Genomic DNA, 27070 nt, shown 5'->3' on the forward strand with positions numbered 1-27070 from the left:
CTCTTTAAGGGATTCGACACTGGATCTTAAGACTAATTTGACCCATGCATGGGTCCCTCTCCTCCTCAGGGGCACAGGAACGTGCTAGGCTCTGAGCTGCAATGAAGCCCACAGGTGTTTTCAACATCAAGTTCCCTGCAGGGCTCTCCAGGAGAAAGCGGGGGCAAGGGAAAGAAAACACAACTGTCAAACATCTAACTACTTGACAGGATGTAGTCTAAACATTTTTCTTATAAATCATTTCACGTAATTCTTATCATAACTCTATCATTACCTCCCTTCACAATCTAAAAAAAAAATTGGAAACATCAAGTAATGTGTTGAAGGTCCCACAATTCACAGTAAGCATAATTTCTGGAGCCAAGATATGAACACAAGCATAACACCAAAGCCCATCAACTCCATGATAAGGGGAAGCTGCTACTGTCCACCCACTGGTGGCATGACAAATTCATGTGGAGGAATTCACAGAGGCCTGAAGAATTAAGACACTTAGTTCTAGAATCCTCTGGAGACATAGTCACTGTTAAGTGTTTTCTGAACAAATTTGAGAAATTCACCCAACAGGGCCAATAACTTATACACACTCAACTGGATGAGGTGCTTGATGCATATTTGTCTCTGCCCCCCTAAAACCAGAGCACCAGGTAAGATGTGCCCTGAACAGCAGGATAAACCCTGGCTGCTGGGCTCTTGGGGAGGTCACTCCTCGTAGCCATGGCTCTGCCAACAGAGGAGGTCTAGGGCTCTTACATGGCATATAGGGAGGGTAGTTCAGAGCGGCCTCCTTGCAGCCCGGGGGAACTGCTCCATTCACAAAACTCGATGGCTCATTCATATCCTAGAAATGTCAAACACAGATATATCTTATTTTTTCAGATCATTACACCTTGCCAAAGAGAGACAAGGAAGCAATGAATAAATCATTTACCTTCCAGCAATCCCGCAGATACCAGCCCAGTGAGAGTCATCAGACCCAGCTGCGAATTGACTACAGAGATCAATTAAGCTCTCGAGAATGACTGGCTAGAGGATTTTTTTTTTTTTTAATTCTCCCTCAAGGTATAAGGCAAGGCTCAAGTCCAAGAAATTCCTAGTAATCACGTTGGCGTTTTACAGCAGGAACTTCAGGCAAGGTATAAGATATGAGGAGTATCAGGGATGTTCCCCTTCTGATTGGAGGAATTGCAATAGGATGTGTCCAAAGACTTTCTTGAATGATATTATCCCTCTTGATTAAAGGTCATGATATATAAGGTTAGACACACAAAGATAGAAACACACCCACACAGGTGTGCACAGACACAAACCCACACACTTACAATCCACATGCCATCAAACTTCAGGCTCCTCTCTGGATTCTGTGGATTGGTGTATAGTTCTTGCAACTCCCTCTTCCACCATGTGGTAGTTGAGTTACGGAAAAAGTCAGGAAAGGCCACATAAGCTCGGTATAGCTATAAAAATTAAATATAGTTTATTTGTCCCCCCGAATTATATTAGACAGCAAACAGACACTTCTGAGAGCATAACTCACGCACACCCCTCTACTGCATGGTGACAGATAATCCAAACAGAGCCCAAATAACATCTGCAGCTTATTGGAAATGGAATGAGTGCACAGAAGAGACATTAGCACAAGTTAGACACCTGCTTAGCATCTGGAAAGTATCCATGGACTGTCTTCCTCTTTGTATCAACATGAACGGTAGCAACCAATACTCTAAACTCACTGTCTCACGTGCTAGATGCTTAACTTTCAACCTCCGTCCTGCCATTTCCTAAGCTCAATTCAGATTCAAAGCAGGAGCCAGGGTGAGACTGCAGCTTGAAAGACATCAGATGGACTGTCACCAGGCTGGAAGGCAACACCCAGGGGATCTTCTCCTGTCTCATTGCCGCTGGGGAAAGGAGGGGAGGGGTGAGACGTCTCACTAGTGCGCATGTGTTTTCTGTAGTTTCAGAAATCACTTGAAAATTGCACATGTGTGTCAAGTCGCTTGGGAGGAGCTAAAGAGGAAGTTTTAACACTGCCCCTTTTCCTTATCTTCCCCAAATAACAAAAGCTGTGTCTTTATTTTAACCTGGATGCTTAATAACAATGCTTAACTATATTGTAAGGATTTTGAGAGTGAGGACCTTGTTTTATACTCTTCTGATTGACCTTTGCACTCCCCGCAGTGCTTAGCTTCGAACCTGATGTGAAATAAACGCTCAGTGCATAATTGTGAATTCACACCCCTGAGCGGCAGCAGCAAATAGTCATAAATTTCTATAAAGCCACGTTGCTTGTGTTGGAACTTCATGGTCCTTCGTATGTCACAGTAAATAGGTTTCCCTGTGTTCCTCAGTGCATTTTAAGAGCTAAAGAGCTAAGTAATGCTGGGGGCAGCGGGGGTGGGTTGGCTACAAAAAGAGAACTTGGTTTAGGAAACCTCCAGTTCTTACACGCAATAGACAAGAGACAAGTAAGAACTCATATGTCTAGATAAAAGGCAAAAAAAGGAACAAAAAAAAAAAAAAAAGAAAACAGAAACAGAACTGAGGGCTTCAGAGGGGAGGGGGTGGGGGAATGGGATAGGCTGGTGATGGGTAGTAAGGAGGGCACGTATTGCATGGTGCGCTGGGTGTTATACGCAACTAATGAATCATGGAACTTTACATTAAAAACCAGGTATGTACTGTATGGTGACTAACATAATAAAAAAATATTATTATTAAAAAAAAAAAAGAAACAGAACAGAATGCAGGGCTCCAGCTCACAGAGAAGTGAGGGGTAGTGAACCACATCACTGAGAATCTCTTGAAGGGAGGTATCCCGAGATGCCTTTTTGCTAGCAAATAGAGGTAGAAACATGGAACCAGAAGAAGAGAACCTTTCACCGAAAACAGAGCTCCAGTTCAGGCAGAGTTAGAAACATGGTGTAGAGGAGGGAGATGGAGGATGAGGGTCAATACCAGCTATGCCTGAGTCACAACTGGATCCCATATGGGATACAAGTGAGAAACGTGACCAACTCTAATTCATTAGTCTCACTAAAAGGTGCTCTGATGACTTTCCCATGAAGTATATGCTTTGCCATTCTCCAGGGTGCTGGTTCTGCCTCACTCCTGTCTGTATTCAGCTCTTGCCTTGTTACTTCTGCCCTCACTTCCCTTGGTCTCAACTCATGATGCACCCACCTGCATGTCTGGCCATAGGATTGCTTATCACAACCCACTGTGTGCGTGCTACCAAAATGCAATTCTTAGCCCCAATCCTAGACTTACTGGATTCAATGTGAGCTTCAGACTCAGCAATCTGCTTTCCACAGGCTGCCTACTATTTGTTTGTTTGTTTGATACTATCCTCAGCCAAGCCAGACCTGGATATCCATAGCTTCATCCCCACTAGCCTTGTGCAAAGGGTCTTATTAATATAAGTAGTCATAATTATTCTATCTACTGAGAATATCTTATGTCCTATCAAATACATATCATGACTTCATTAGGGTGCCTTCATTAGAGTCTCTAATAAGAAACACAACTGGCATTTGGGGCAGGAGAATTCTTTGTGGAACATCCCCTACAATCAGAACTATGAGTGTCTCTAATCGCTGTCCACTAAATGCCATTTGGTGCTCCCCTTGTAATAATCAAAACTGCCCCGTAGATTTCCAAATGCCCTCAGTGGCTGATGAACTGTGGGGTAGCCAACCTCTTCATTACCGAAGCGGTCCCTTTCCCAGTATGATTTAAAAATAATGGTACTGGCATTAAAAAATAAAAAAAGACACATAGACCAATGACACAGAATAGCAAGTCCAGAAAGAAATCTACACATATATCATCCATTAATCTTTGACAAGCATGTCAAGAACACACAATAGGAAAACAATAGTTTCTTCAATAAATGGGTGCTAGGAAAACTGGGTACCCACATGCAAAGGAATGAAACTGAACCCTTATCTTACACCACTCACAAAACATTTTCAACCTGAATTAAAGACTTAATTTTTTAAATTTCTTTTAATTAATTTATTTTTTTAAGTAGGCTCCACACCCAGCATGGAGCCCAACATGGGGCCTGAACTCATGACCCTGAGATCAAGACCTGAGGGGAGATCAAGAGTCAGATGCTTAAATGACTGAGCCACCCAGGAACCCCAAAACTTAATTGTAAGACCAGAAACCATAAAACTTCTAGAAGAAAACAGGAGAAAAGTTCTTTGACATTGGTCTTGGCAATGATTTTGGGGGAGGATCTGATACCACAAACATAAGCAATAAAAGCAAAAATAAACAAGTGGGTCTACATAGAACTAAAAACCTTCTGCACAGCAGAGAAAATAATCAACAAAATGAAAAGGTCACCTAGGGAATGGGAGAAAATACTTGCAAACCACGTATCTGATAAGAGATTAGCTTCTAAAATATATAAGGAATTTATAAAATTCAATAGCAAAAAAAAACACACAAAAAACAAATAAACAGATTAAAAAGTAGACAAAGGGCCCGAATAGATATATCCCTAAAGAAAACATACAGATGGCCAACAGGTACAAGGAAAGGTACTCAACATCACTAATCATCAGGGAAATGCAAATCAAAACAACAATGAGATATCCTCTTACACCTGTTAGGACAGCTTTTACCAAAATGACAAGAGATAACAACTCTTGGCGAGGATATGGACAAAAGGGAACCCTTGTGCACTATTGGTGGTAATGTAAATTTGTAGAGTCATATGGAAAATAATATGGAGGTTCCTCAAAAAATTAAAAATAGAATTACCATCTAGCAATCCCACTTCTGGATATATATCTTGAATAAAATGAAATAAGTATCTTAAAGAGACGTGCACTCTCACATTCATTCAGCATTATTCCCAACGGCCAAGATGTGGAAATAACCTGAGCATCTGTCAGCGGGTGCACTGGCAAAGAAGATATGGCATGCATACATACAATGAACTATCATTCAGCCATGAGAAAGAAGGAAATGCTGTCATTTGCAACAACATTCATGAACTTAGAGGACATTATGCTAAATGAAAAAGCTATATGCAAAGAAAAATAAATACTATGATCTCAATTATATGTGGAATAAAAAACAAAACAAACAAACAAACAAAAAGGTTGAGCTCATAGAAACAGACAGCAGCATGGTGGCTACCAGGAGGTATGGGTTTTGGGAAATGAGGAGATGCTGGTCAAAGGGTATTAGCTTTTATTTTTAAGATGAGTAAGTTCTGGAGAGCTAATGTACAGCCTGGTGACTATAGTTTAAGCACTATATTGTGTAAGTAAATGTTGCTATGACTGTAGATCTTAAGCATTCTCACCACACATGGACAAATGGCAAGTATGTGAGGTGATGAATGCGCTAATTAACCTGATGGTGGTAATCATTTCATGATATATATATATGTGTGTATTAAGTCACTACACTGCACACTTTGAATCTATACAGTTTTGTCAGCTATACTTCAACTGTGTTAGGGGAAAAATACGAAGAAAGAAAATGAATGAATGAACAAACGAATGAATGAACAAATGAATGTATGTCAAGGAGACCCTGAACTTCTCTGGCCTGGCAGACTCCTGTGTCCATGTGGTCTGCCTGGACCAGCAAACTTCAAACAGTTTCCTGTGAGAAGCAACAGAGAGAAGAGGAAGCTAGGTCCTCTCCCTTGAATCCTTATCTAAGATCCATTACAAGAAAGAACTTGCTCCCTGGAGAGAGCAAGTTTTAACATAAGGCTGGAAACTGGGAGGTAAGAGCAAAGTTGAGAAACCTAAGGAAGGATGGGGGATTTATTTTTATTTTTATTTTTTTAAAGATTTGTTTATTTATTTTAGAGAGAGAGTGAGAGAGCACAAGCAGGAGGGGCAGAGGGAAAGGGAGAGAGAATCTCAAGCAGACTCCGTACTGAGCACAGAGCCAGATGCAGGGCTCGATCTCATGACACTGAGATCACAACCTGAGCCGTGAAACCAAGGGTTAGATGTTTAACCAACTGTGCCACCCAGGTTTCCCAGGATGGGGAATTTATAAGAGTGAAGATGGAGAATCCTGTCCATGGAAAGCGGATGTACAGAGAAAAAGATCCCATCACTAAAGACAGGGTTTAGAGACTATGTTTAAAAGGGATACTCAAGAACAACAACAAAAAACAACAACAAATACACAAATTCTGGGCAAATGGTATTTCTTGGGAGGTAGAAATTTCATGGGCCTTTGGAATCTGGCTGCCTTGGATGTGAAATTGTCACTCAGTCACCTAAAACCCCAGAGCAGTAATTTAAGCTCTCTGAATCCCAGTTATGCTGAGGATAATAATCCCTGCCTCCCAAGTGGGGGTAAAATATTACATGTAAAGTTACTGGCACATAGATGGACACACAGCACATAATCCCTCAGTGTATTCCTTGCCACGCCCACACCCATGGCATGGGGATGTCCACTATCCCGAGTATGGCCTCCCCTTCCCAGCAGCCCTGACTTCACCCACGTCTACAAAGGGCCCTTTACCTCCACTTGAGTGTCCCAGTCTAGAGACCCGTTTATAACGATATCAGGGAAATCAGGCCACACCTGTGGAGAGAAAACTGTTCAGAAGCAATGCAATAGATAATTTATCTTATATAGTACTTCCTAAGAAACTATAAACCATGGTCACAGGTAGCAATACTTTGATTTTGATCTAGAAAAGTGGATCCCACAATGTACACACACACATACATTCCCTAAAAATTCCTTAACTGTATTGACAAATACTGATGGACAAAATGAGAACTTCTGATCTCCGAACCCAAATGGAAAAGGCCCCAAAACAACACGCACAAACCCATTAACAGTCACCCACCCCAGGTTGGGGATTAGTGGATCACTGCTCCGGTCATACCTTTCCCCAGACAATGCCTCCACCATTTGGAGCTTTGATGAAGACATCATCTTCCACACCCCGAGTGAATGCGGGATAGGGCTGTGTCTCGTTACCAGAAATGGCTGGGTCCTGAAATCAAAGCAGAGATCAGGTGAGAAGTCCAAACCCAGAGAACAACTCAGCACAGAAAACAGAAGAACTCTTTAAATGGGAAGTCATCAGCTTCCACCTGAACCAGAGTGCTTCTGTGAACCCTGGGAAATACACCTTTCTTACTAAACCTCAACTTCTCTGCTCATAACATGGAAGGAAACGCAAAAGAAACTTTCTCTACCAGAGCCCGTTCACTCTCCCCAACAAACTCCCCTCATTCACAGAGGAACTAACCAGAATGAGGATGACCCGCATCCCATCCGACTTCATGCGATTAATCAGAGCTGGGAATCCCATGAAGTTGGGGCTGAGGGTGAAGTCCAGCTGCCGCTCCATGTAGTCGATATCCGAGTACTGCACATCCTGGGGGAGCACAGGAGGAAAGTGGGTGGCTCCTACTTGTAAAAGGCCATGTTCCAGGTGAGAACAAGCCTCCACTAACCAGTGGTGAGTTTCAGATGACTTCCTTTTGACTTTTTCTAATCTCGGGTATCAGGTATTAGATTCTGGGAAATTTTCAAATTTTCAGTTGTAAAATAGAAAAAAGAACTAAATCAGCAAAAATAAGATGATAATGCCTATCTGGCACGGCTGTGGGAGGAAAAATTAAAGGAGTGGATGAGAAAGTGCTTTGTGAAAGGCCAATAGGAGTGATTATGGCTACCTTGTCAAAGAGGCTGACCCTGGGATCAGTGGTTCACTTTCAGAGAAAGAACATAATGTAAATTCCCTAGCACTAATACAACTGGATGGATGGTAAATCTACCTTTTAAAAAAAAGCACCTGTAGTTGCTTTAGAATATCCAATCCTGGAGGTTATCAGACATAGCTTTCTTATTAAAAATGAAATATTGCATGCCATGCTTACCATTAATAGTAATAACTATAAACAACAGAAAAATAAATAGAATAAAATTAAATATGTAAGAGATTCATAGGATCAATTCTCTGATTCTTGGAACCCCCTTGCCCTCAAGTGAAGGACAGAATTTGTTTCCATACTTATTTCATCAGGAAACTAGTACCCAAGATACCTATCTTCAACTTTAGCTCAAAGCTGAGGGAACACTGTACCAGCAAAGTGTTGGAACTGAGGTGATATCTGCACCTATGGTGATTTGACTAAATTTGGGTCATTTTCTTCTCAATTAAGTAAAAGTACTGTTCGGGCAACCTTTTATTCTTAAGATACCAAAGATGTTTTTGACCAAATGTTTTAAAGTCGTGTAGTTATAGGAACCACCTTCCTCCAAGTCAAGCTAATCCAGATACAGAGATAAATAGTGCTGGCCATGAGGTCCCAGAGTCAATCCACCACAAACGGAGAACATACATAAGGGATCTGGGCAGCCACCATCTCATCATACAAGCTGGCAATCTCAGCGTCGTTCTCGTATCCATAGCGACACAGCTGAAACCCCAAAGACCAGTAAGGAACCATCACTGGTCGACCGATCATCTAGAAAATAGACAGAAAATTTAGTCCTTAAAAAGGAGAATCTGGATTGAAATTGTCAACAAATTAATAAGAACATCTTTCCAGTGTCCCAAGTCAGATAATCAACAAATTCAAAAATGGAGAGAAACTGAGAGGTTGCAGAGCCACTGGGATACCTTGGAAAAAGCTTTCTGTTAGATCTTACCTCCTTCCCTATGAATTTTGGAAAATCTGATTCTACTCTGATTTCTAGAGGCAGTCTAGCTTACTGGTTCAGAACTAAGAATCTAGAAGCAAAATGCCTGGCTTACCATACAGGCTCCAATCTCTGCTGGCTCTACAGCCCTGGGTAGGAATGAAAAACTTCTTGTTCATCAGTTCCTTCACTTGTAAATCGGGGATAATAATAGTATCTGTTTCATTAATGTCTTTTGTGAGGACTAAATGAGTTAATATATGTAAAATTATCAGTGACACATAATAAGTTATATACATGTTTGTTGCTGCTGCCAAAGTAATTGTCATGACCACTATCACCACCATTACTACTAGCACCATCACTATTACCACATCACCACCACCTGCACCACCACCTCTGCCACAACCATCTCCACCGCGACCTGAACCACCACCACCACCTCCACCACCACCACCTCCACCTCAACCACCACTTCCACCACCACCTCCATCACTCCACCATCTCTACCACCTCTACCACGACCATCTCCAGGACCATGATCACCTTCACACCACATCCACAACCATCACCATCTCCACCACCTGCAATACCATCACCACCACCACCACCTCCACCACCACCATTGCCACTGCCAACACCAACACTGGCACCACTACTACTTTTGCAACTCTGCAATGCTTTGAGAGGCTGCAAATTTAATGGTTATTGGGATATAATTTTGGCTTTTCATTTTGTAGTCTATCTTCCAGAAGGATCAACAATTCCAGGTATCATCTGAGAGTGATGCTAATAAATGTGGATTTGGGTACTCAGAACCTACTGTATGCATACTTGATAATCAGTTTAATTCCCTCCTACCTCAGTATACTGCTGAGTGACAAGCTCCGGAGTTGGCCCCAAGAACACATAAAAGTCTAGAATTCCTCCAATGGTGCGGTACGTCAAGGCAGGCAGGGGTTGGAATGTCACATCTGAAAATATAGGAAAATACCAATCAAGCTGGAAACCTTCAAGGTGAGGAATTACCTCTGAAATTCTTACCATTTCCTTCTCCCTATGCCTCTTTATTATTTATTATGGAGCATTAAGAGAAAGTATTTTTACTATACCTACACAGAATTGAAGAAGTGAAGTGAAAGTCTACAGGGTGCTACCTCTGGATTTTTTGCCCTTGGATTTATTATTATTTTATAATATGTTCTGTCATTCTGTTATTTTAAAATTATTCCTATAACTTTCATTTTAGAATAGTTTAAGACTTAGAAGAAGTTGCAAAAATAGTATTAGAGTTCCTTTGTACACTTCACCCAGCTTCCCTCAATGACAACATCTTAAATAACCATTGTACTTTGTCAAAATCAGGAAAGTGACATTCATATAAAACTATTAAGTCAGGGATAGACCTGACTCTGATTTGACCAGTTTTTACATGCATGCTTCCCCCCACGTCCTGATTGTCCACCTTCTTTCCAATACACCATATAAATTTTCTTCAACCCTCATACCCCCAAAGTAAGCACTCTTACCCATAGCTTCACCACTAATCCAAATTCAAAAGATGGCTCCCACTGGCTGACCTCCAGGATATTTGGGACTCACTTGGGCTTTCTAACCCTTCTTACATCCCTTCTTACATGTTTGCCAAATAAAAGTTAACTCTTGTTACCCCCGTTACTGAACTGAAATAAACAGAAAGGCTACACAGGAAATAAAAAATAGAAACAAAAACACTGTCCCCTAGATGATAACTTTGACTTCGGAGGGCAGCTAGTTCGAACACATTGGAACGTTACTCAAGAATGACTGGTTCACAGACATAAGGGGAGATGCTGGCATCACCTTACCCATGGCATTGCTGTTTAGCAGAAGCACCCCATGGGCACTGCCATCCTCTTCCAGGGCCATGTAGTAGGGGTGGACGCCATAGGAATTCTTCTTGTACTGGGAGAGTCATGGGGGGAAGTGGTAAGAGGTTAAAAGACACTGTGGCTGAGAAAGAAACTCCACAAAAAAATGTTTGACAAGGTCTGTCCTGTCTTCTCTGTGCAATGAACTAAAAAATAAAAAACAAAGGAGCCTGAGCATTGGCCCACTCATCTAAATGAGAAATGTGACCATCTAAGGGGAGTCTGGGAAGATGAAGCATGGAGTGTACGTAGTGTGTAAAGAGAAGCAGACACAGATCTCAGATGCTCTGTCCTTACCCCTGGAGGCTCGTCTCTGGAGAATATCCCCCATGTGTGCCAGTTCAAGTCTCTCCGAAAGGCTGTGTGTTCAGTTTCCCCAAAGCCATAGATGTACTTGGAAGGAAGGCGAGTGGAGATGCGGATGAACATGTCGTTGAAGGTGAAGCCAAGGAGCTGAGAGTCCCAACTGCAACACAAAAGGGTGTATTTGGAAAAGAAACCGGCTATCCTGTTGGCTTCAAGCAACTGACTTTTCAAGGACAACAGAACTCTGGGTTCCCTCTCCCACCCAGAGCCCTGTTAATTTTCCAAACAAACACAAAGTCTACTTGATTAAAATAATCTTAGATGCACCTGCTACCAGCCCAGGAGCTAGCCTTCATTCTTTTGGTTTCCTCTCTCACTGCCTCCCTTCAGTTGTCTCTCCGGATGCCAAATCCAACCACTTTTCACATCTCAGGTGCTACCACTGCACACCAGCCCAGGGTTCCACTCTTGCTCCTCCATACAGTCCCTTTGCTCCTTAACACCCAGAGAGATCCAAGCACAATGGGCATGTTCCCTCTCAATATGGCAAGTGTGCTCCTGTTTCGCGGCCTGTGCACTTCTTATTCCATCTGCCTGGAATGTTGTTCCACTTCCCCCAGATCTCCACACGAGTGGATCCTTCTCATCCAAGTCCTATTTCAAATGTCACCTTTTCTGAGACACCTACTCTGACCACTCTATCAAAAGCAGTAAACTCCCCATAACTCTTGATTACCCCATTGTTTTTCCTACATAGCAGTTGTCACTACCTAAACTTCCTTATTTATATTTTAACTTATCTTTGTTATTTACCATTAATTTTTGCCATGAGAAGAGAGACCTCATCTTCTAGAACTACCTAATATAGAGATAATATATACTAACCACCCCATAAACATTGGTTGAATGAATACCTGCTAAATTTAAGTGCCTCAGTAATTACTGCCAGGGGACTAAAGATTTCTTGTAAGAACAGGCCCAAAGGGAATAATGTACTCAGAAATCTGGAAATGGATAGTGTGATGTTCTGAGCCAGGATATCTCCAAGGATGACGGACCTGGCAGTGCAGGTCACCATCGATTCCCAATCAGACTAGCAGTCACCTACATCACAGTGCCTGTACTCTTCCGGCGAATTTCAATTCCAAATGGATTCTTCTTAATGAGGACATCGTAGAGTTGACTCTCAGGGGTGCTGGAAGGAACCGTGGGTATGTTGAGAGGGACCGGGACTTCATACCGATTATTGTTGGGATCATAAATCTAGGGTGAGTGGGAAGAAAATTAGGAAAATACAATGCTCTAGAAACCTATATCCTTAGCAGAAACCTGGTATCTTTGACACAGAGTCTGAATGCTGTATTTCTTTGTCTTCATTAAGCTCATGATACCAGGGATTTAGTTACCATATCAAAGAATAATGTTAGACTTAACATTTTGATCTAAGTCTGTCATATCTCACTTTTAAGGCCCCTATTACAGTAACACATCCACTTTGACATTGGTGATATCTTGGAAAGTCAGTCTGGTATCAGTTTGGTACATATGAATATATTATTTATTACTTTATCTGTGGGTATATGTGAATATCTGAAAGCTTCTCTGACTTGAAAAACAAAAGTCAAAAAACATGAACTTTTTTTGATAAAATAATTATAGATGTCCTTGCTACAAACGTCATCTAAATTGATTCACCGAGTATGTACTCTACTCCTGCCCAATACTGTACTATAGACACTATACACACGCTATAGGCTGTCTACACTAAATCAGATAAGACACGATCGCTCTTTTTAAGAAATTCACATGCTAACAGGAGGTAAAAGAGGTACCCACAACACCTGGGTGATGATACGCTCATGTACAGTATGTGGGAGTGTTGTAAGATTATAGAGAAGAAAACGCCCAGCACAGTTTCTGCAAGACTGAGATGATGTCATGGGCAAAATACAGGCTGATTGTTTAAACCTTTGCAGCTGTTGACCGAGCACAGCAAGGAGATAAAGTCATTCCTGGTAGAGAAATAAATGCAAAGGCCCAGAGTATTAAAGCCGGGTCAGAAAGAGGCAAATATTTGGGGGAGAGCTATGTGTGCTCAGAAGGTACAAGAAGAAATGGTTGAAGCAGGAAATGCCAGCAAATTCATGTAGCTGAAATTCACTAGGTGCCTACCACAGGCCAGTGCTATGGTGAGGACAGGAATATCATAGAGCATCTTCCCTGCATTAGGAGATGTAAAAGGACTCAGTCTAGGTTGATAGCAGGTTGTGATGAACCTTTTGGGCAATGCCTGATGTCTTTCATTTACTCTCTCAATAAGCATATGAGTGCTAACTATCTACCAGGCTCTGTGTCAGATTTCAGAAACACAAAGATGAACGGAGAAATTCTTGTCTTTGAGAAACTTACAAGTTAGTAGAGAAACAGACATAAGAACAGCCTATCACTAATCCTTAGATGTAATTAAAACATAGGAAAGAAAGAGATCACTGCACTCTCGTGGCTACTTCTCAGAAATCCCAAATTCAGCATCCCAAACTGAACTTATCGTCTTATTTTGCCCAAGCCCAAACCTTTCCAATGTTCCCATTCCAGGTAACATCACCACCATCCATATAGAGACACACGGCAGAAACATGGCAATTATTCTTGATGCCTCCCTCTCCCTGATTGCCTACTTGCAGTTATCGCCAGATCCTGTGATCTTACCTTCTCAATTCTCCCACCGTCCTCCTCCTTTCTTAAACCTGGTCTACACTTGGTTGCCCACATGGACAACCTAACCGGTAGCCTCCTGGCTGGCCTCTCCTTTCTCACTCTTGTCCTCCCAACCATTTTCCGTATGGTAGACACAGTGATCTTTCCAAGACGCACATCAGAACAGGCAGCGCCGGTCCATCAATGGTCTCTCAGTGCCCCCGGGATAACGATCTATATTCCTGCAGCAGGGTTAGCTCAGAGGCGCACACTTATTTTAGGGTTCTGTGCCCTCGACTAGCAAAAAGTAATGGAACTGCCAGGTGCCCAGTGGGCACTTGATACATATGTGTACTGCAAACACATACCTTAAACTGCAGCATGTCATTCTTATGGTAGGTCACACGCAGACTGAGGGAGGTCACGGGTACCGAGGGCAGAGCGGAGGCATAGACAGAAGACTTTAAGGAGATAGTCGCAGTGGCTCCACGTGAGTCGTACTGAACATCTCCAACAGAGTACAGATCATTGACGAAATAACAAAACGGGACTCCAGGAGAAGTGGATACCTGGAAAGGAAAGCTAAGGTCAGCTCAGCATGCGGTCCTAGAATTATCAAATATAAAGGGGCTAGAAAAGGCCATTTACAGGGAGAAAAAGCCAGACCATCACTCACTTCCTTATATATTCTTTGGTAGTGACATAAGTTTAAATTCCTGGTCTCCTTGTAAAGTATTTGTTAAAAAAAAAAAAAAAGGTCCCACTCCTGTCCCTATCTATTCTTTACATCCAGATACAAACTCAGGTTCCTTTGGAAGTCCTTCCTTTCTATGGGTTTTAAGTAGTGACACTGGTGATACACTCATGAAACCACAGGTTGAGTGTCAAGGATTTTGATGCACACTAGCGTCGTCGGCATGGTTACCTCCCAGACACAGCCACGGGCACTACAGTTTTCTGCAGAAGCACCACTCTCATCAGGGAAACAGTCTATTTTTTCTGCATCCATTATCTTCAGGTCCCACTCCACCGTGTATGCTTCTCCCAGGATAAGATCAATTCCCATGATAAGAGCAACCTGTGGGGACGAGCAAGTGACAAGGAAAGTTATCCTCAGGACAAAGGCCTTGCAAGATCTGAAAACTCTATTAGGAAAGGAAATAGAAACCAGGCTAGCCTCTCAACAATCCAAATGACAGCCCACTGGAGCTTTTACGAAAAGAGCTACGTGGAGGGAGGAGGAAGAGTGCAAATGTGTCAACTCTATCAGAATCTTGTACACCATGTTTGGAAGAGAATTAGGTCAAGTAAAATCTTCTGTGATCACCCATTTTTTTTCCTTCCCTGACTCCCCTTCCTCTTCCTTATCTGTGTTTCCCCTTGTAGCATAACACATGGGAGTTCATGGGACCATCTGAAATCGAGCTTATGTTCTTGCCCTCCACTCCCCAGCCCAGTGTCCCGCTTCGGTCTGGAGTGGTGGCAAGGACACAGGAGTAAGAATCATGTGGCTTGGGTTCTCATCTCCACTCTGCTGGGGAAACTTAGCCAAATCATTTCAATTCTTTGGGTCTCAGTTTCATCAACAGCAAAAGTGGGGAGTTGGTAATATCATTACATTTCCTTCCATTTCTAACATTCCAACCTCTTCATTTCTCCAAGACCAAAACCTCAAAACCTGAAACCTTGCTTCTCTGAGTCCCACTAATTCAAATATTTAATATTTTCTATGTATTTTTGTCTCTTCTTTAATGAATGGTTTCATGGAGAAGATCCTCATTTGCCCAAAGTTAAAAAATCACACTCTAAGGATAATCACCCTTTTTCCAGGCTCTTCTCAGTCTAAATTCATCCTAAACTTCCCTGTTCTAAAATCTCACACCCCAGAGCAATGCTTTCACAATGGTACAGCCTTGATTCAAGGATCCATAGGATGCTTTGAGAATCAGATCCTTCTCGTTTTGGCACCTAAGACCCTCTAAAATCTGACCACAAATTATTTGTCCAAACTGATTCCCCTCCCTATTCCAGTTATAGAATACACACAAACTAATGTCAGGCCAGTGTCAATCCTTAGATTGGCTTATTCTGATATCTCAACCTTGCATGCTTTATCTAGACAATTGCTCTTTCTAGGAAAATGGTGTCCTTTTGTGAAATGCACTGCTAGTTGCCTGCCTTATATAAAAGTTCCTTTCTGACTCACTATCTCAGCTTAGAATATTAAAGTTCATGATTAAGAACTAAATTTTTAATCCACGTAACATAGCTGTGGCCATTAATAGGCAAGTGCAAGTCCACTGGGAGTTGAAGGCCCAGAGTCTCCTTGTTTTAAGGGCCTACCCCTTCCCTGCACCTTTTCCTTCCTGCCTCCTCTTTTATTCTGCACTATTAGGGCCACAGAAACTGGTATTAAGCAGTCACTTCCAAACAACCCTGACAACCCTGGGCCACTGAACCAATGCCGGCAACTGACCACTTTCTAAACTTGATATTGCACGAAGAAGAAAAATCCCAATTTGTTCCAAGTCCCATTTTGCTCAGTTTCCTATCACTTGTAGCTGAACGAATCTCTATGTGATACACCCTCATTCAAAGTCCAGCTTGAACCCTGACTTCAATGGCTTTGCACAGCTCTACCATTAGGCTTTGAACATTAAATTAGGTATAATGTCAGTTAACATTTCCTCTGTGTTGCTTTGGACTGCCTGTCCCCTTCCCAGTAGTTTCATGTGTATAAATTATGTCTCCCCACCACCCAAATTCAAGCACCGACATCTCCTTTGCTCTTATATTAATTAATTTAACAAATACTTATTGAGTTTTTTTTCGCAGATGCACTTTTCAAATGGCTTGCACTTCGCTGTACACATAACTAACCATATAATGCAGTTGTCGTTTGAACAACATGGGTTTGAACTGCATGGATCCACTTACATGCATGTTTTTTTCAATAAATACAGTACAGAACTGCAAATGTTTTCTCTTCCTAATGATTCTCTTAATACCATTTTCTTTTCAGGGAACCTGGGTAATTCAGTCGTTAAGCATCTGCCTTCGGCTCAGGTTATGATCCCAGGGTGCTGGGATCGAGCCCTGAATCGGGTTCCCTGCTCAGCAGGGAGCCTGCTTCTCCCTCTCCCACTTCCCCTGCTTGTGTTCCCTCTCTCACTGTGTCTCTCTCTGTCAAATAAATAAATAAAATCTTTAAAAAAAATAAGTAACATTTTCTTTTCTCTAGCTTGCTTTATGGTAAGAATACAGTATAGAATTCTTATGATATATAAAATATATGTTAATCGACAGTTTACCCGTAAGATTTCTGGTCAATAGTAGGCTATTAATAGTTAAGATTTGGGGAGTCAAAGTTATTTATGGATTTTTGATGGTATGGGGGGGTCAGTGTCTCCCATGCTGTTCAAGGGTCAACTGTACTTTATTTCTAACTTTATAATTAGGTATCCTTAACGTATATTGTAAGGCAAAATGGCAATGTCATCAATACATCATTATAGGAGAATGCCAGATTTACCTATTTTCTCCAAGTTTGGAAGATCTCTCACAAACATGCTGACCCAGGAACTACCAGTCCTAGATCATCTGGAGGGCCTGGAGTGAGGAGAATGGAGGAAAGGATTCCTCAAATGCTAAGATACCAGGGGAACAGATTACAAACTGCTCAGGAGCACCAGGTCTCATTACAACTAATGAAAAATTATTTTTTCGCATTATCTAACCAAATAAGTAGCCATTAGCTAAGCTGATCAGATTCTTTGACTTGAAATACTTCTTTAAAATGCATGTGTTGGAGAGAAAGTCTATGTATCTGAACACAGTAAAAAAAGAAAATGGACTTCAAAATTTTAATTACTGGGGATCCTACCTCCCACTTTGCCTTTCTAGCTTCAGCCAGCAGCTTTCAGACTCACTTTCCCTCTAATCCTGTTCCTCACACTCCTCACTTTGCTCTTCTGTCCCAGTCTCAATCCTCAGGTTGACTTATCCTGATTTGTCAACCTTGTATGCTTTATCTAGACCAATGCTCTTGTGCTCTTTTGACTGATGGGCTTATAAGGGAATGAATAGATGAGAGAAATAGAAATAGAAATAGATAAAAAGCCCATTTCATCTTATTCCAGTTTCTCAGCAGCTCCCTGATCCATTCTAGCTCTGGCTTACCCCTTGCTTTTTTTCTCTCCTAACCCTCTGACTTCCCCACCTCAGACCTCAGAGTGTGCCCTGGTCCTTTAGGAACCCATGCGACTTTGGCAAGAAGGAACACCATAAGCTATGAATTCTTGATAAACTATCTCAACAACATGAATTTTTACCTGTAGGTTAGAATCGTAAGTGACATTAGGAGACACTTGACTTTGGACACCATTGTGTTTCACGGTAACATTGGTAGGTTCCTGGATCCCAAGAATTTTAATCTCTTTAAATACTAAATTATTGGGGTCTTTGTAAGTTGACTGCAAAATCTTCACATCCAAGCTGTTCTGAAAAACAATTAAACACAAAGGTCTGCTGATGGGTTGTCAAGTTGCTCAGATATTCTACCCTAGACCAGATAACCAAAACTGCTCTGAATGCCTCTTAACTCTCTACTAACATGTGCTCAAGGACTACAAACTTTTTAATACTCCCCTGAGTGAAAAAGAGAGAGAGAAACACACACAGAGAATTTGTTTTTTTAAACTGCATTTTAAAGGGCTGGCTACTTCGATTTAATCATATCATTGCCTCTTTTTACTAACATGGATGAGTCAATTATTGGGAGTTAAGTCATAAATTGAAATGTGCCCATCTAAGCACCAGGTGATCTATGGAAGTGCTGAATAACTATATTGTACACCTGAAACTAACATAGCACTGCACATTAATTAACTGGAATTAAAATAAAAACAAATAATAATAAAAATAAAGTTCTTTTATCTTCACAAAAAAGGAAATGTGCTCACCTACAGTCATACGGGCATGTGAAGCTATAAATGCAATTACACACATACACAAACACACATGAGCTAATTGTCAGAGAAAAGCCCGCACCTAAGATTCATAAAAATGTGCTACTTACTTGGGTGGCAGAAAACTCACAAAAGAGATAAACTTGATTGGCCACAGTATCTGAAAGTACGAGAAAGGTGAGTCAGCCTCTGGCCTGCCCACCACGGAAGAACAGATCACCCCTTGGCTGTACTGAAAGCTCCATCTTGAGAATGACAAGATTATAGACAGAGTCTCCAAGGCCAGGTCACTGTTTTCCCTTTTTCTTCCTACCTTAATCTGGAAAAGGGTCCCTTCCAAGTGCTTCCAAGGCATATGCCTCAAGTGAATCTATCGCCTAAGCTTGAGCCACAAGAGTTGTTAGTATATTGGAGCCAGGAAAATGTGTGAAGAAGCATGGCGGGATACAGGCACACAAAAAGAATACAATTTCACGCTGCCTTGCTGCCGTGGTATGTGTTCCTATCATCGACTTTTGTGCAGAAGTATTCTGAGGCAAGAGATCTACAGTAAATGGAAGGAACAGTCTTGAAAACATCTCTTTCAGATGCCTGTTGACAATAAAATGAGAGCCTGTACCTATTGTCTGATGGGAGCATTGTAAGAGGTAGAGACACATTTTCTATCTGTGGTTCATTTGCCACTAGCTGTGAACAGTGCAACCCAAACAAAAATTCTCCTCTTGAGTGATTAGTGTGTCTGTGCCTGGTGAGATTTCTCCCTCGGCTGAACAACCAGCGGGAATAACTCACAGACTCAGGTTGTCATAATAGTGCTCACCTTTGGTTTCCCCATCATCCCAGAAAAGTTCGCCTTTTGCTTCTTTGTTATCATCTAGGGCAATGATAAGACCAAGAGGGTTCTGACGACTGTGGGAAACAAGGTTTAGTTAGGGAAGAGACAAACACTTAAGACTCAAAGAACTTTGCCAAATGAGCTGGGAATGTTGCCATCAGATTTCTTTCTTTCTTTTTTCTTTTTTTTTCTTTTTCTTTTCTTTTTTTTTTTTTTTTTTGCACCAACCAAAATCACACAACAGGAGGGGCAGAGGAGGAGGGAGAGAAAAGAGAGAGAATGCCAAGCAGACTCCCTGCTGAGCTGTGGCTGGACATGGGGCTCAATCCCACAACACTGAGATCACGACCTGAGCCTAAACCAAGAGTTGTATGCTTAACCAACTATACCGCCCAGGCGCCCCTGCCTTCAGGTTTCACATGGGAAAGGTTACTAGCAGCAGATGGCTCGGCTTTTCTCCAGGCACAAGAGCAAAATCAACAGGCGCATCTTTCTCTAGAATCAGTAAAGTCACAGGAGACAGAAATACTGTGAACATTAGCAATAAACATCTTTGTAGGAAGCAAGAATTTAAGGGCCCGAATCATTGTAATTGCTACTATAAAAGTTGCCAAAGCAACTATTATTTAGAATACAGACTATTAGAAGAGAAAGACATTTTAGACAATAATTGGTTCAGCCTAATATTAGAGTTTGTGCAGGGGAATTATTAACCATGGTTGGGTGGATATATTCTTTTTTTCCTGCCAAAGAAAGTGACTCCATTTTGACTCGGAAAGCAATAAAATACAATAAAGTCCATCTATTTAATGGCAACTTTCTTAATTTGATTATTTATTATTAGCTCATTTGGAGAGGAATATAAAACACTATAGTTTTCTGCTTTATAATTTAAAATACGAAACACAAACCAAACTCAAAAAGGTTGTAAAGTAGATGGGCATACAGAAAGAGCGAAAGAGCCATTTCATGTGGAATCCCTCCTTGTGTCACTGCTCCCTGGACTCCCTCCCGGTTTCCTGCTCCCATTGCTCCATCACTGACCTCGAGTTTTCTATTCTTCCCCACAGCAGCCCTCCACTGTGCCCTATGCAAGGCAGATTCCATTATCAATCAAATCACATGCTTTCACTTAATACACATGTATTAAGTTGCTTTCCTTTGTTAGCAAGTCTAAGAGATACAAAGACAAACAGATCACAACTCTATTGCTGAGCCTAAATATTATAGGAAGGATTAAACATATTCACCACATAATCAAGGCAAAAAGTAGGGTGGCACGAAAGTTGAAAAACATAGGAGAACAGCATGGCACTTCCAGCAGTGTGGCCGACTAAATATTCTGGGGGACACCAAGTACCCTGAAAGAACCACCCAACACATGATCCTTAAATATTGCTTACAAGGACCTCAAGCTGACAGCAGTCCTGACTTGCAGTCAAAAAAAAAAAAAAAAAAAAAAGGCAAATTCTCTCTGGAGGAATGAGACCCATGTTTGGATACTTAAGATCACTACATCTGAAAAACAAAAATATTACTAAACACACAAGGCAATAAGCCAGCATGAGAGAAAGCTGGCAAAAACAATGAATGATAATTTGGATTCTCCAAAGGATTTTAGATAACAGAATTTTCAGATACAAGGTATAAAGTAGCTATGATTGAAATACTTAAAACGATTAAGAAGGAAAGAAAAAAATCAGCTAAGAAGGAAGAAAAATATTTAACAGTATACAAAAAAGCATAACATTAAAGAGGGCACGTGATATGATGAGCTAATGAATCACTGAACATTTTATCAAAACCAATGATGTACTATACCTTGGCTAATTGAATTTAAATTTAAAAAAAAAAGAGTTTGGAGTGGCAGCACTCCCTCTGCTGGAAGAGTTGAGGAAGCTTTCTTGCAGATAAAATCTGTAATTAATTCGGAAAGTCATTAAGAACGCACCAGGCAAAGGATGTTGGAGAGGCTAAATACAGAAGCCCAAATTCAGTCGAATAAATGGGTATGTCTGGGAACAGCAAGCTTAGGGGCATGGCTGGTCTAGGTGAGCACCCAGATGTCTCAGGAGGCACGTTTGTTAACTTGCAACCAGATTGTGATTGGCCTGGAACACCCCACCCATGAAAGAATTTGGACTTCATGCAGGGGAGCAAGAAAAAACTCTTCATTTTGGAAAGATAATTTTGGTATCAGTATGCAGAACAGCCTGAAGCTGAACAATTAGATACAAAGAAATCATTTAGTGTTAGATGTAGAAGTATTTTGTCTCATTATCATAAAAAGTCTGCAATATGAAAAATTAAGGTAGAAAGGAAAGTCCAAAAGAAAAGAAAGATTTCTAACCTCCAAAGAACTCCCAGTCTATTAAAAACAAGTAAGACTTTTAGAGACATATATAAATGTATACGTCTTTAGTATAGATGGAGTCTAGAATTTCAGAATCAAAGAGTCATTAAGGAGAAATCAGTGATATGAGGGAGATTTCAAGAGAACAAGTCTGCATCACAAGAAAGAAATGGTTCACTGGGAGGAAAGGAAATTGAGATTATAGGGGAATGGAAAGTGGATCCCCTCTCCCTAGGAATGAGAATGAATGAGTCAAGAGCATAGCGCAATGGATGGATAATCTGGCCAAGCAGGTAGGGTGATCAACAGACCCCATTTGCCTGGAACTGAGAGGTTTCCCAAGCCATGAAACTTCCAGTGCTAAAACTGAACTGGTCCTGGGAAAACCAGGAAGGATGACCACCCCAGTAGCCAGTGTGTTTTGAGGAGAAATGCAGGAGGTTTAAGGAAGGACCAGGAGTAAGTTCTTTTAAAACCCATCTTTAAATCACAACTTCCTCAGAATAAGCTGAGAGAAATGCAAGGGATGGAGTTTGATGGACACGCACACCCCAGTCCCCTTCCTCCCAACACACCACAGAAAGCTTCCACATCTTCAGCAGGTTAACAGATGAGAATGGAAATGAACAGCTTTGTCAGCAGTCTCCCCCTTGAAGGAAACTCCCGCCATGCTCTACCTGGCCACTGTGGTGGTAGCTGGCTGTTGCGTGGGGAAGATGTGGCCTCCGCGAAGGTGAAGTCCGATTTTGTCTCCAGGAAGTTCCATCTCCACTCTTTGCTTCCTCCATCTCACTCGGGCCCCCTGATGCAGGCACACACGTCAAGCACCTTGGCAGGATGGCATTCACACCCCCCCCTTACCCATGTGCTGAGTTATCTACAGCTCTCTCCTTTTCCCACCCAGCTGACCTAGTGTCTAGTTAGGCAATCAAATGAGAGGAAGGAAACAAATTAAGAACAACACGTTTTGCCATCACTCAGGAGTTTGGGGAAGCATTTACGCCATGCCAAGGCTATCTGACATATATTAGATGAACTGATAGCTTTTGTTTTGTTTTGTTTTAATGTTTTTTTATTATATTATGTTAATCACCATACAGTACATCCCTGGTTTCTGATGTAAATTTCGATGATTCATTAGTTGCGTATAACACCCAGTGCACCATGCAATACGTGCCCTCCTTACTACCCATCACCAGTCAGAGGGGAGGGGGGTGGGGGAATGGGATAGACTGAACTGATAGTTTTAAACAAGTTAGCTGATTCCTGACCAAGCTGAAGTTGTCCATTGGACCCTCCAATATTTGCCCTTATCTTACTGTTGAATAAAGTATATAAAAGTGTTTTTTTTTTCAGGTCTCTTCATGACGGACATTAAGTGACTTAGGCTCACTATCAACTGTGCTATGAAATGACAGAAAACAATACAAAAACGCTCCTTAGGGTGTGGACAGATGTTCCTTTCCCAGGGAGACATCTTGTCTATGCAACTGTGGTCTTGAGAAGTTTAAGAGAAGTCAAATCAGGGGCACCTGGGTGGCTCAGTCGTTAAGCGTCTGCCTTCGGCTCAGGGCCTGATCCCAGGGTCCTGGGATTGAGCCCCGCATTGGGCTCCCTGCTCCACTGGGAGCCTGCTTCTTCCTCTCCCACTCCCCCTGCCTGTGTTTCCTCTCTCACTGGCTGTCTCTCTGTCACATAAATAAATAAAATCTTGGGGAAAAAAGAAAAAAGAAAAGTCAAATCTACTTACAGTCTCGTAATCGTACCAGATGGCATCGGGCATATATGCCATCACTTTCTCTGCACCCTGAAATTAAAACAAAATATTGTTCTTCGTGGCCCAGCCTCTGAAGGGGATAAAATGGATTTCTCAGCACTCCTAAGGGAGTTTCTTAAACATATACTGAGAGAGCATAAGTGGCCTTTCTTTTCTCGGTTATCAAATCATGCATTTCTTCTAATAGGAATAACAGAAAAGGGTTCCTTTGGCAACCCAAAGGAAAATCCCAGTGGAACCACATTAGGAATAATAATAATCTTGAAATATGTGTTGTGGTAAAAATTCCAGCTTTACATGAACTCATGTAATCTTCCCAACTGTCCCTAGTGGCAGGTACTCTCATGATCTCACCTTTCCAGCTGGGGAACTCGCCCCAAGCCATACGGTGCTAAGAGGCAGAGGCAACAAGCACCCCCTGATTCCATTCAACCTTAGAGACAGTGCCAGGCCCCTGCTCCATTCTGCCTCTACCTCAAGGAGCAAGTAGGATCTGCTAGGACACTCTGATGATGAATAGGACCATTCCCAAACCCAGAGCCACCAGTAGATGCTTCTGGAACTTGGTCACGAAAAAAGACTTGTAAGTAACACATCTCCAACTTCCCCAAACCTCAGCACTGTGTCTTCAAGACCAATTCAGCTGTGGAGGCTGGAATTGGGCTTGGAATAAAGAGAAGATAAATGGGTCTAGGAAGAGAAGAGTTTGGAGGGTAGCAGGAACAGAAGCAGAGACCATCTGTGTGTCTCTGTGGGACACTTACCTCATCTAGAACTGGAGTGATGAGGAGGCCGGGGCCCCATAAAAACTGTTGGTGCACATCCCACGTATTGCTGTCCTCATAGAACCTGGAGATCAGAGAGAGGTTCATTGAGATCCGGGCCAATGCTTCCTGACAACTCTCCCCACAATGGTCCAAAACATGCAGGCTTCCTGCCTGCGGTAACCCCCAAGTTATTCTGGGACTCCTACTCAACCCCTGCCTCCGTGCTCTGGCAGACAGATCCACTTTCCCCAACCCATGCACTCTCCTTCTCTTCCCCTGGTTGGACACAGGGGCCTATTCCAGGACATGTAAGTCTGTTCACCATATGCCCCTTTAAATAAGTAAAACAAGCAATGCATCTTAAAACTTCAGCTGATTATCAAGAAGGAACTGGATGCAATCAAGATAAATAGCAGATAACTTAAAATTCTACTCTTTTCTCTTTTGGGGTATTTGCCTTTTAACAGGGAATTCCAGGAAATGGTAAAAACTAACTCAAAATAATGAATGTATAACAACAACAACAATAACAACAATAATATTTATACCAGATATGTGCCTGAGAGTCTAGCATGTCAGACACCTAAGGGAGTTAACTGCATTTTGACTCAGAAAGCCTCTTAAGTGGCCTTTTTCAGGGTCAAGTTGGAGATGCTCACTGGCTGGCAGTAAACATTCTGGAACTCCAGAAATCATCTGTAATATTCTTATTCATGTGTAAATGACAGGTTCATCCTAGGGCCTGAACATAGTGCATTACACCATCCTGTTCAAACTATCAAATCCTTTAAACGAAGAATCAAGAAACGAAGGAAAAAAGAACTTAAATGATGTGTCTAAGATAGAGAGTTAGATCGTAGCAGAACAAAGACCCCAAAGTCCCGCGATTTTAATCTACTTCTATCCCCAAAAGGGAACAGGCTATACCACTTAAATACACCTCTAGAACAGTACGGAGGCAGCAGTGGCCTTGCAAATACCAACTGAGTATCCCAGTTAAAAAAATACATAGGTATCTGAATAGCCACTCGAAGTGTCTCGATGCTCACTCCGATATTTGATGAAACAGTCCATGTCGCTAGTCACGTTAACAAAACCCCTTTGGATGCGGGGAACTTACTCATGCAGAAGAGGCCTGGCCACCGTGTCCCCCCGGCTGTGGGCGCGGTAGAAGAGGGTGTAGAGGTAGGGTAATAGGGTGTAGCGGATGGTAAGGTAGTGCCTGGAGGAGTTCAACAGCAGAGAGTCGGCTCCAAAGGAGGCAGGATCCTGGGCCTGGGAGGAACAAGGGGTTTCCACTGTGATCCGGCTATGAATGACAGAAGCATCTGGAGAACTCCAGACCCCATTCATAAGAAACCAAGAGTTTCCTTCTCCAAAGACCTGGGGCCTAAGGTATAAACTCAGCCTCTGAGCAGTACAGGTGGGCAGAGGGAGATCGCCGTAAGGCCATTCACCGCTTGGCAACTCGACCAGCCTAATTCACGCTTAGGACTGCTCTCTCAGGACGTTGCCATTTCAATCATTTTGAAGTACTTCCTCATCTGATTCTCATTACAAAATGAGCAATGTAGACAGAGAATACAGATGTTTGATTAAAACCTTCACAGCCTCACCATCTCCTTGACCGCAGCAGCACCAAGAGCAGACTCTGTGACAGCAGAGCATTTTAATGGCATGTAAGAGGTCCTGGTTAATTGCAAATTAGCCTAAGTGAAGTGCCAGGTAGGAGGCTGGCTCACCAGACGTCTTGGTGAGGACGCAGACAGATCCCGCTCTAACGTATGCCAAATTTGTTTTGATCATGTCTCCTGGGAGACTTACCTTGTAGCCTTGGCCATTGTGATTCCTGGAAAATGGATAAAATGCCCCCAGCTGCATCCACCGCCTGCAGAGCTCCTCAGTGGTGTCCAGCGCAAAGCCACATATGTCAGCACCCACCTGCAAGGACACACAGACAGAACGTATACCTCACTTCCATTATCCCGCCCCCTTTGCTTCCCAGGGACTTCCCAACTGCACTCTGCCAACTTTTACTGAGAAGACTTATAGAGTGTGATCAGAATGGGGTCACATCACATGTTCACTCTTTATGGTTTTTTTTTTAAGAGAGGGGAGTTGGGAAGGGGCAGAGAAAGAGGGAGAATCTTAAGCAGGCTCCATGCCCAGCACACAGCCTGATGTGGCTCCATCTCACAACCCTGAGATCATGACCTGAACCGAAATCAGGAGTCAGATCTTTAAGCAACTGAGCCACCCAGGCACCCCTCATGTCTACTCTTTATAGTCAGATGATTATGAGTAAGTTACTTCATCCTTCTGGGCCTCAGTTTCCTCATTTTGTTAAAGTGGGCATTAATTAGCTACACAGGGTTTTAGTAAATGACATAATGGAAGTAAAACACTTGACATACAATAGCTTTTGTTTTTTAAAAGGTTTACTGATTTATTTGAGAAAGAGAGAGAGTGGTGGGGGCATAGGGAGAGGGAGAGAGAGTCCCAGGCAGACTCCCTGCTGAGGGTGAGGCCCGACACGGGGCTCGATCCCATGACCCCAAGACCATGACCTGAGCCAAAACCAAGAGTCGAACATCCAACCAACCACGCCACCTGGGTGCCCCGACACAACGGTTTTTTGATGGGTAGAACTTAAATTACTGCTGATGTTATTTTGACTGCACCGCAATCAAAATTAACTTTCCAAAGCCTAAATCTGACTCCATCAGTCACGTATTCAAACATCTCCAGGTTCTCCTCACAGCTTAGCTAGCAGCTCCTCAAAACCTGGGTCCAACACACCTTT

The 27070-nt window shown here is 42.2% G+C and overlaps 1 protein-coding gene across 2 annotated transcripts in view; it reads right to left on the reverse strand.

The window, feature by feature from the left end:
- Positions 1 to 27070, reverse strand: part of MGAM (maltase-glucoamylase) — an 85797-nt gene that overhangs the window by 18990 nt on the left and 39737 nt on the right. For both annotated transcript variants that reach the window (XM_087860775.1, XM_045792469.2), the window contains exons 17-36: positions 26092 to 26208; positions 25388 to 25542; positions 24265 to 24349; positions 23474 to 23530; positions 22401 to 22525; positions 19356 to 19444; positions 18646 to 18695; positions 17900 to 18067; positions 14494 to 14646; positions 13937 to 14137; positions 11980 to 12134; positions 10863 to 11031; positions 10503 to 10599; positions 9517 to 9629; positions 8355 to 8480; positions 7256 to 7384; positions 6887 to 6997; positions 6514 to 6576; positions 1323 to 1457; positions 754 to 841 (exon numbers count right to left, since the gene is read on the reverse strand). In XM_087860775.1, coding sequence (XP_087716901.1) covers positions 754 to 841; positions 1323 to 1457; positions 6514 to 6576; positions 6887 to 6997; positions 7256 to 7384; positions 8355 to 8480; positions 9517 to 9629; positions 10503 to 10599; positions 10863 to 11031; positions 11980 to 12134; positions 13937 to 14137; positions 14494 to 14646; positions 17900 to 18067; positions 18646 to 18695; positions 19356 to 19444; positions 22401 to 22525; positions 23474 to 23530; positions 24265 to 24349; positions 25388 to 25542; positions 26092 to 26208 — 2386 coding nt within the window. The remainder of the gene's footprint in view (positions 1 to 753; positions 842 to 1322; positions 1458 to 6513; positions 6577 to 6886; positions 6998 to 7255; positions 7385 to 8354; positions 8481 to 9516; positions 9630 to 10502; positions 10600 to 10862; positions 11032 to 11979; positions 12135 to 13936; positions 14138 to 14493; positions 14647 to 17899; positions 18068 to 18645; positions 18696 to 19355; positions 19445 to 22400; positions 22526 to 23473; positions 23531 to 24264; positions 24350 to 25387; positions 25543 to 26091; positions 26209 to 27070) is intronic.

The sequence above is a fragment of the Ursus americanus genome, chromosome 3, assembly GCF_024610735.1.
Source record: "Ursus americanus isolate L20-20 chromosome 3, mUrsAme1.1.p, whole genome shotgun sequence".
NCBI lineage: Eukaryota > Metazoa > Chordata > Mammalia > Carnivora > Ursidae > Ursus > Ursus americanus.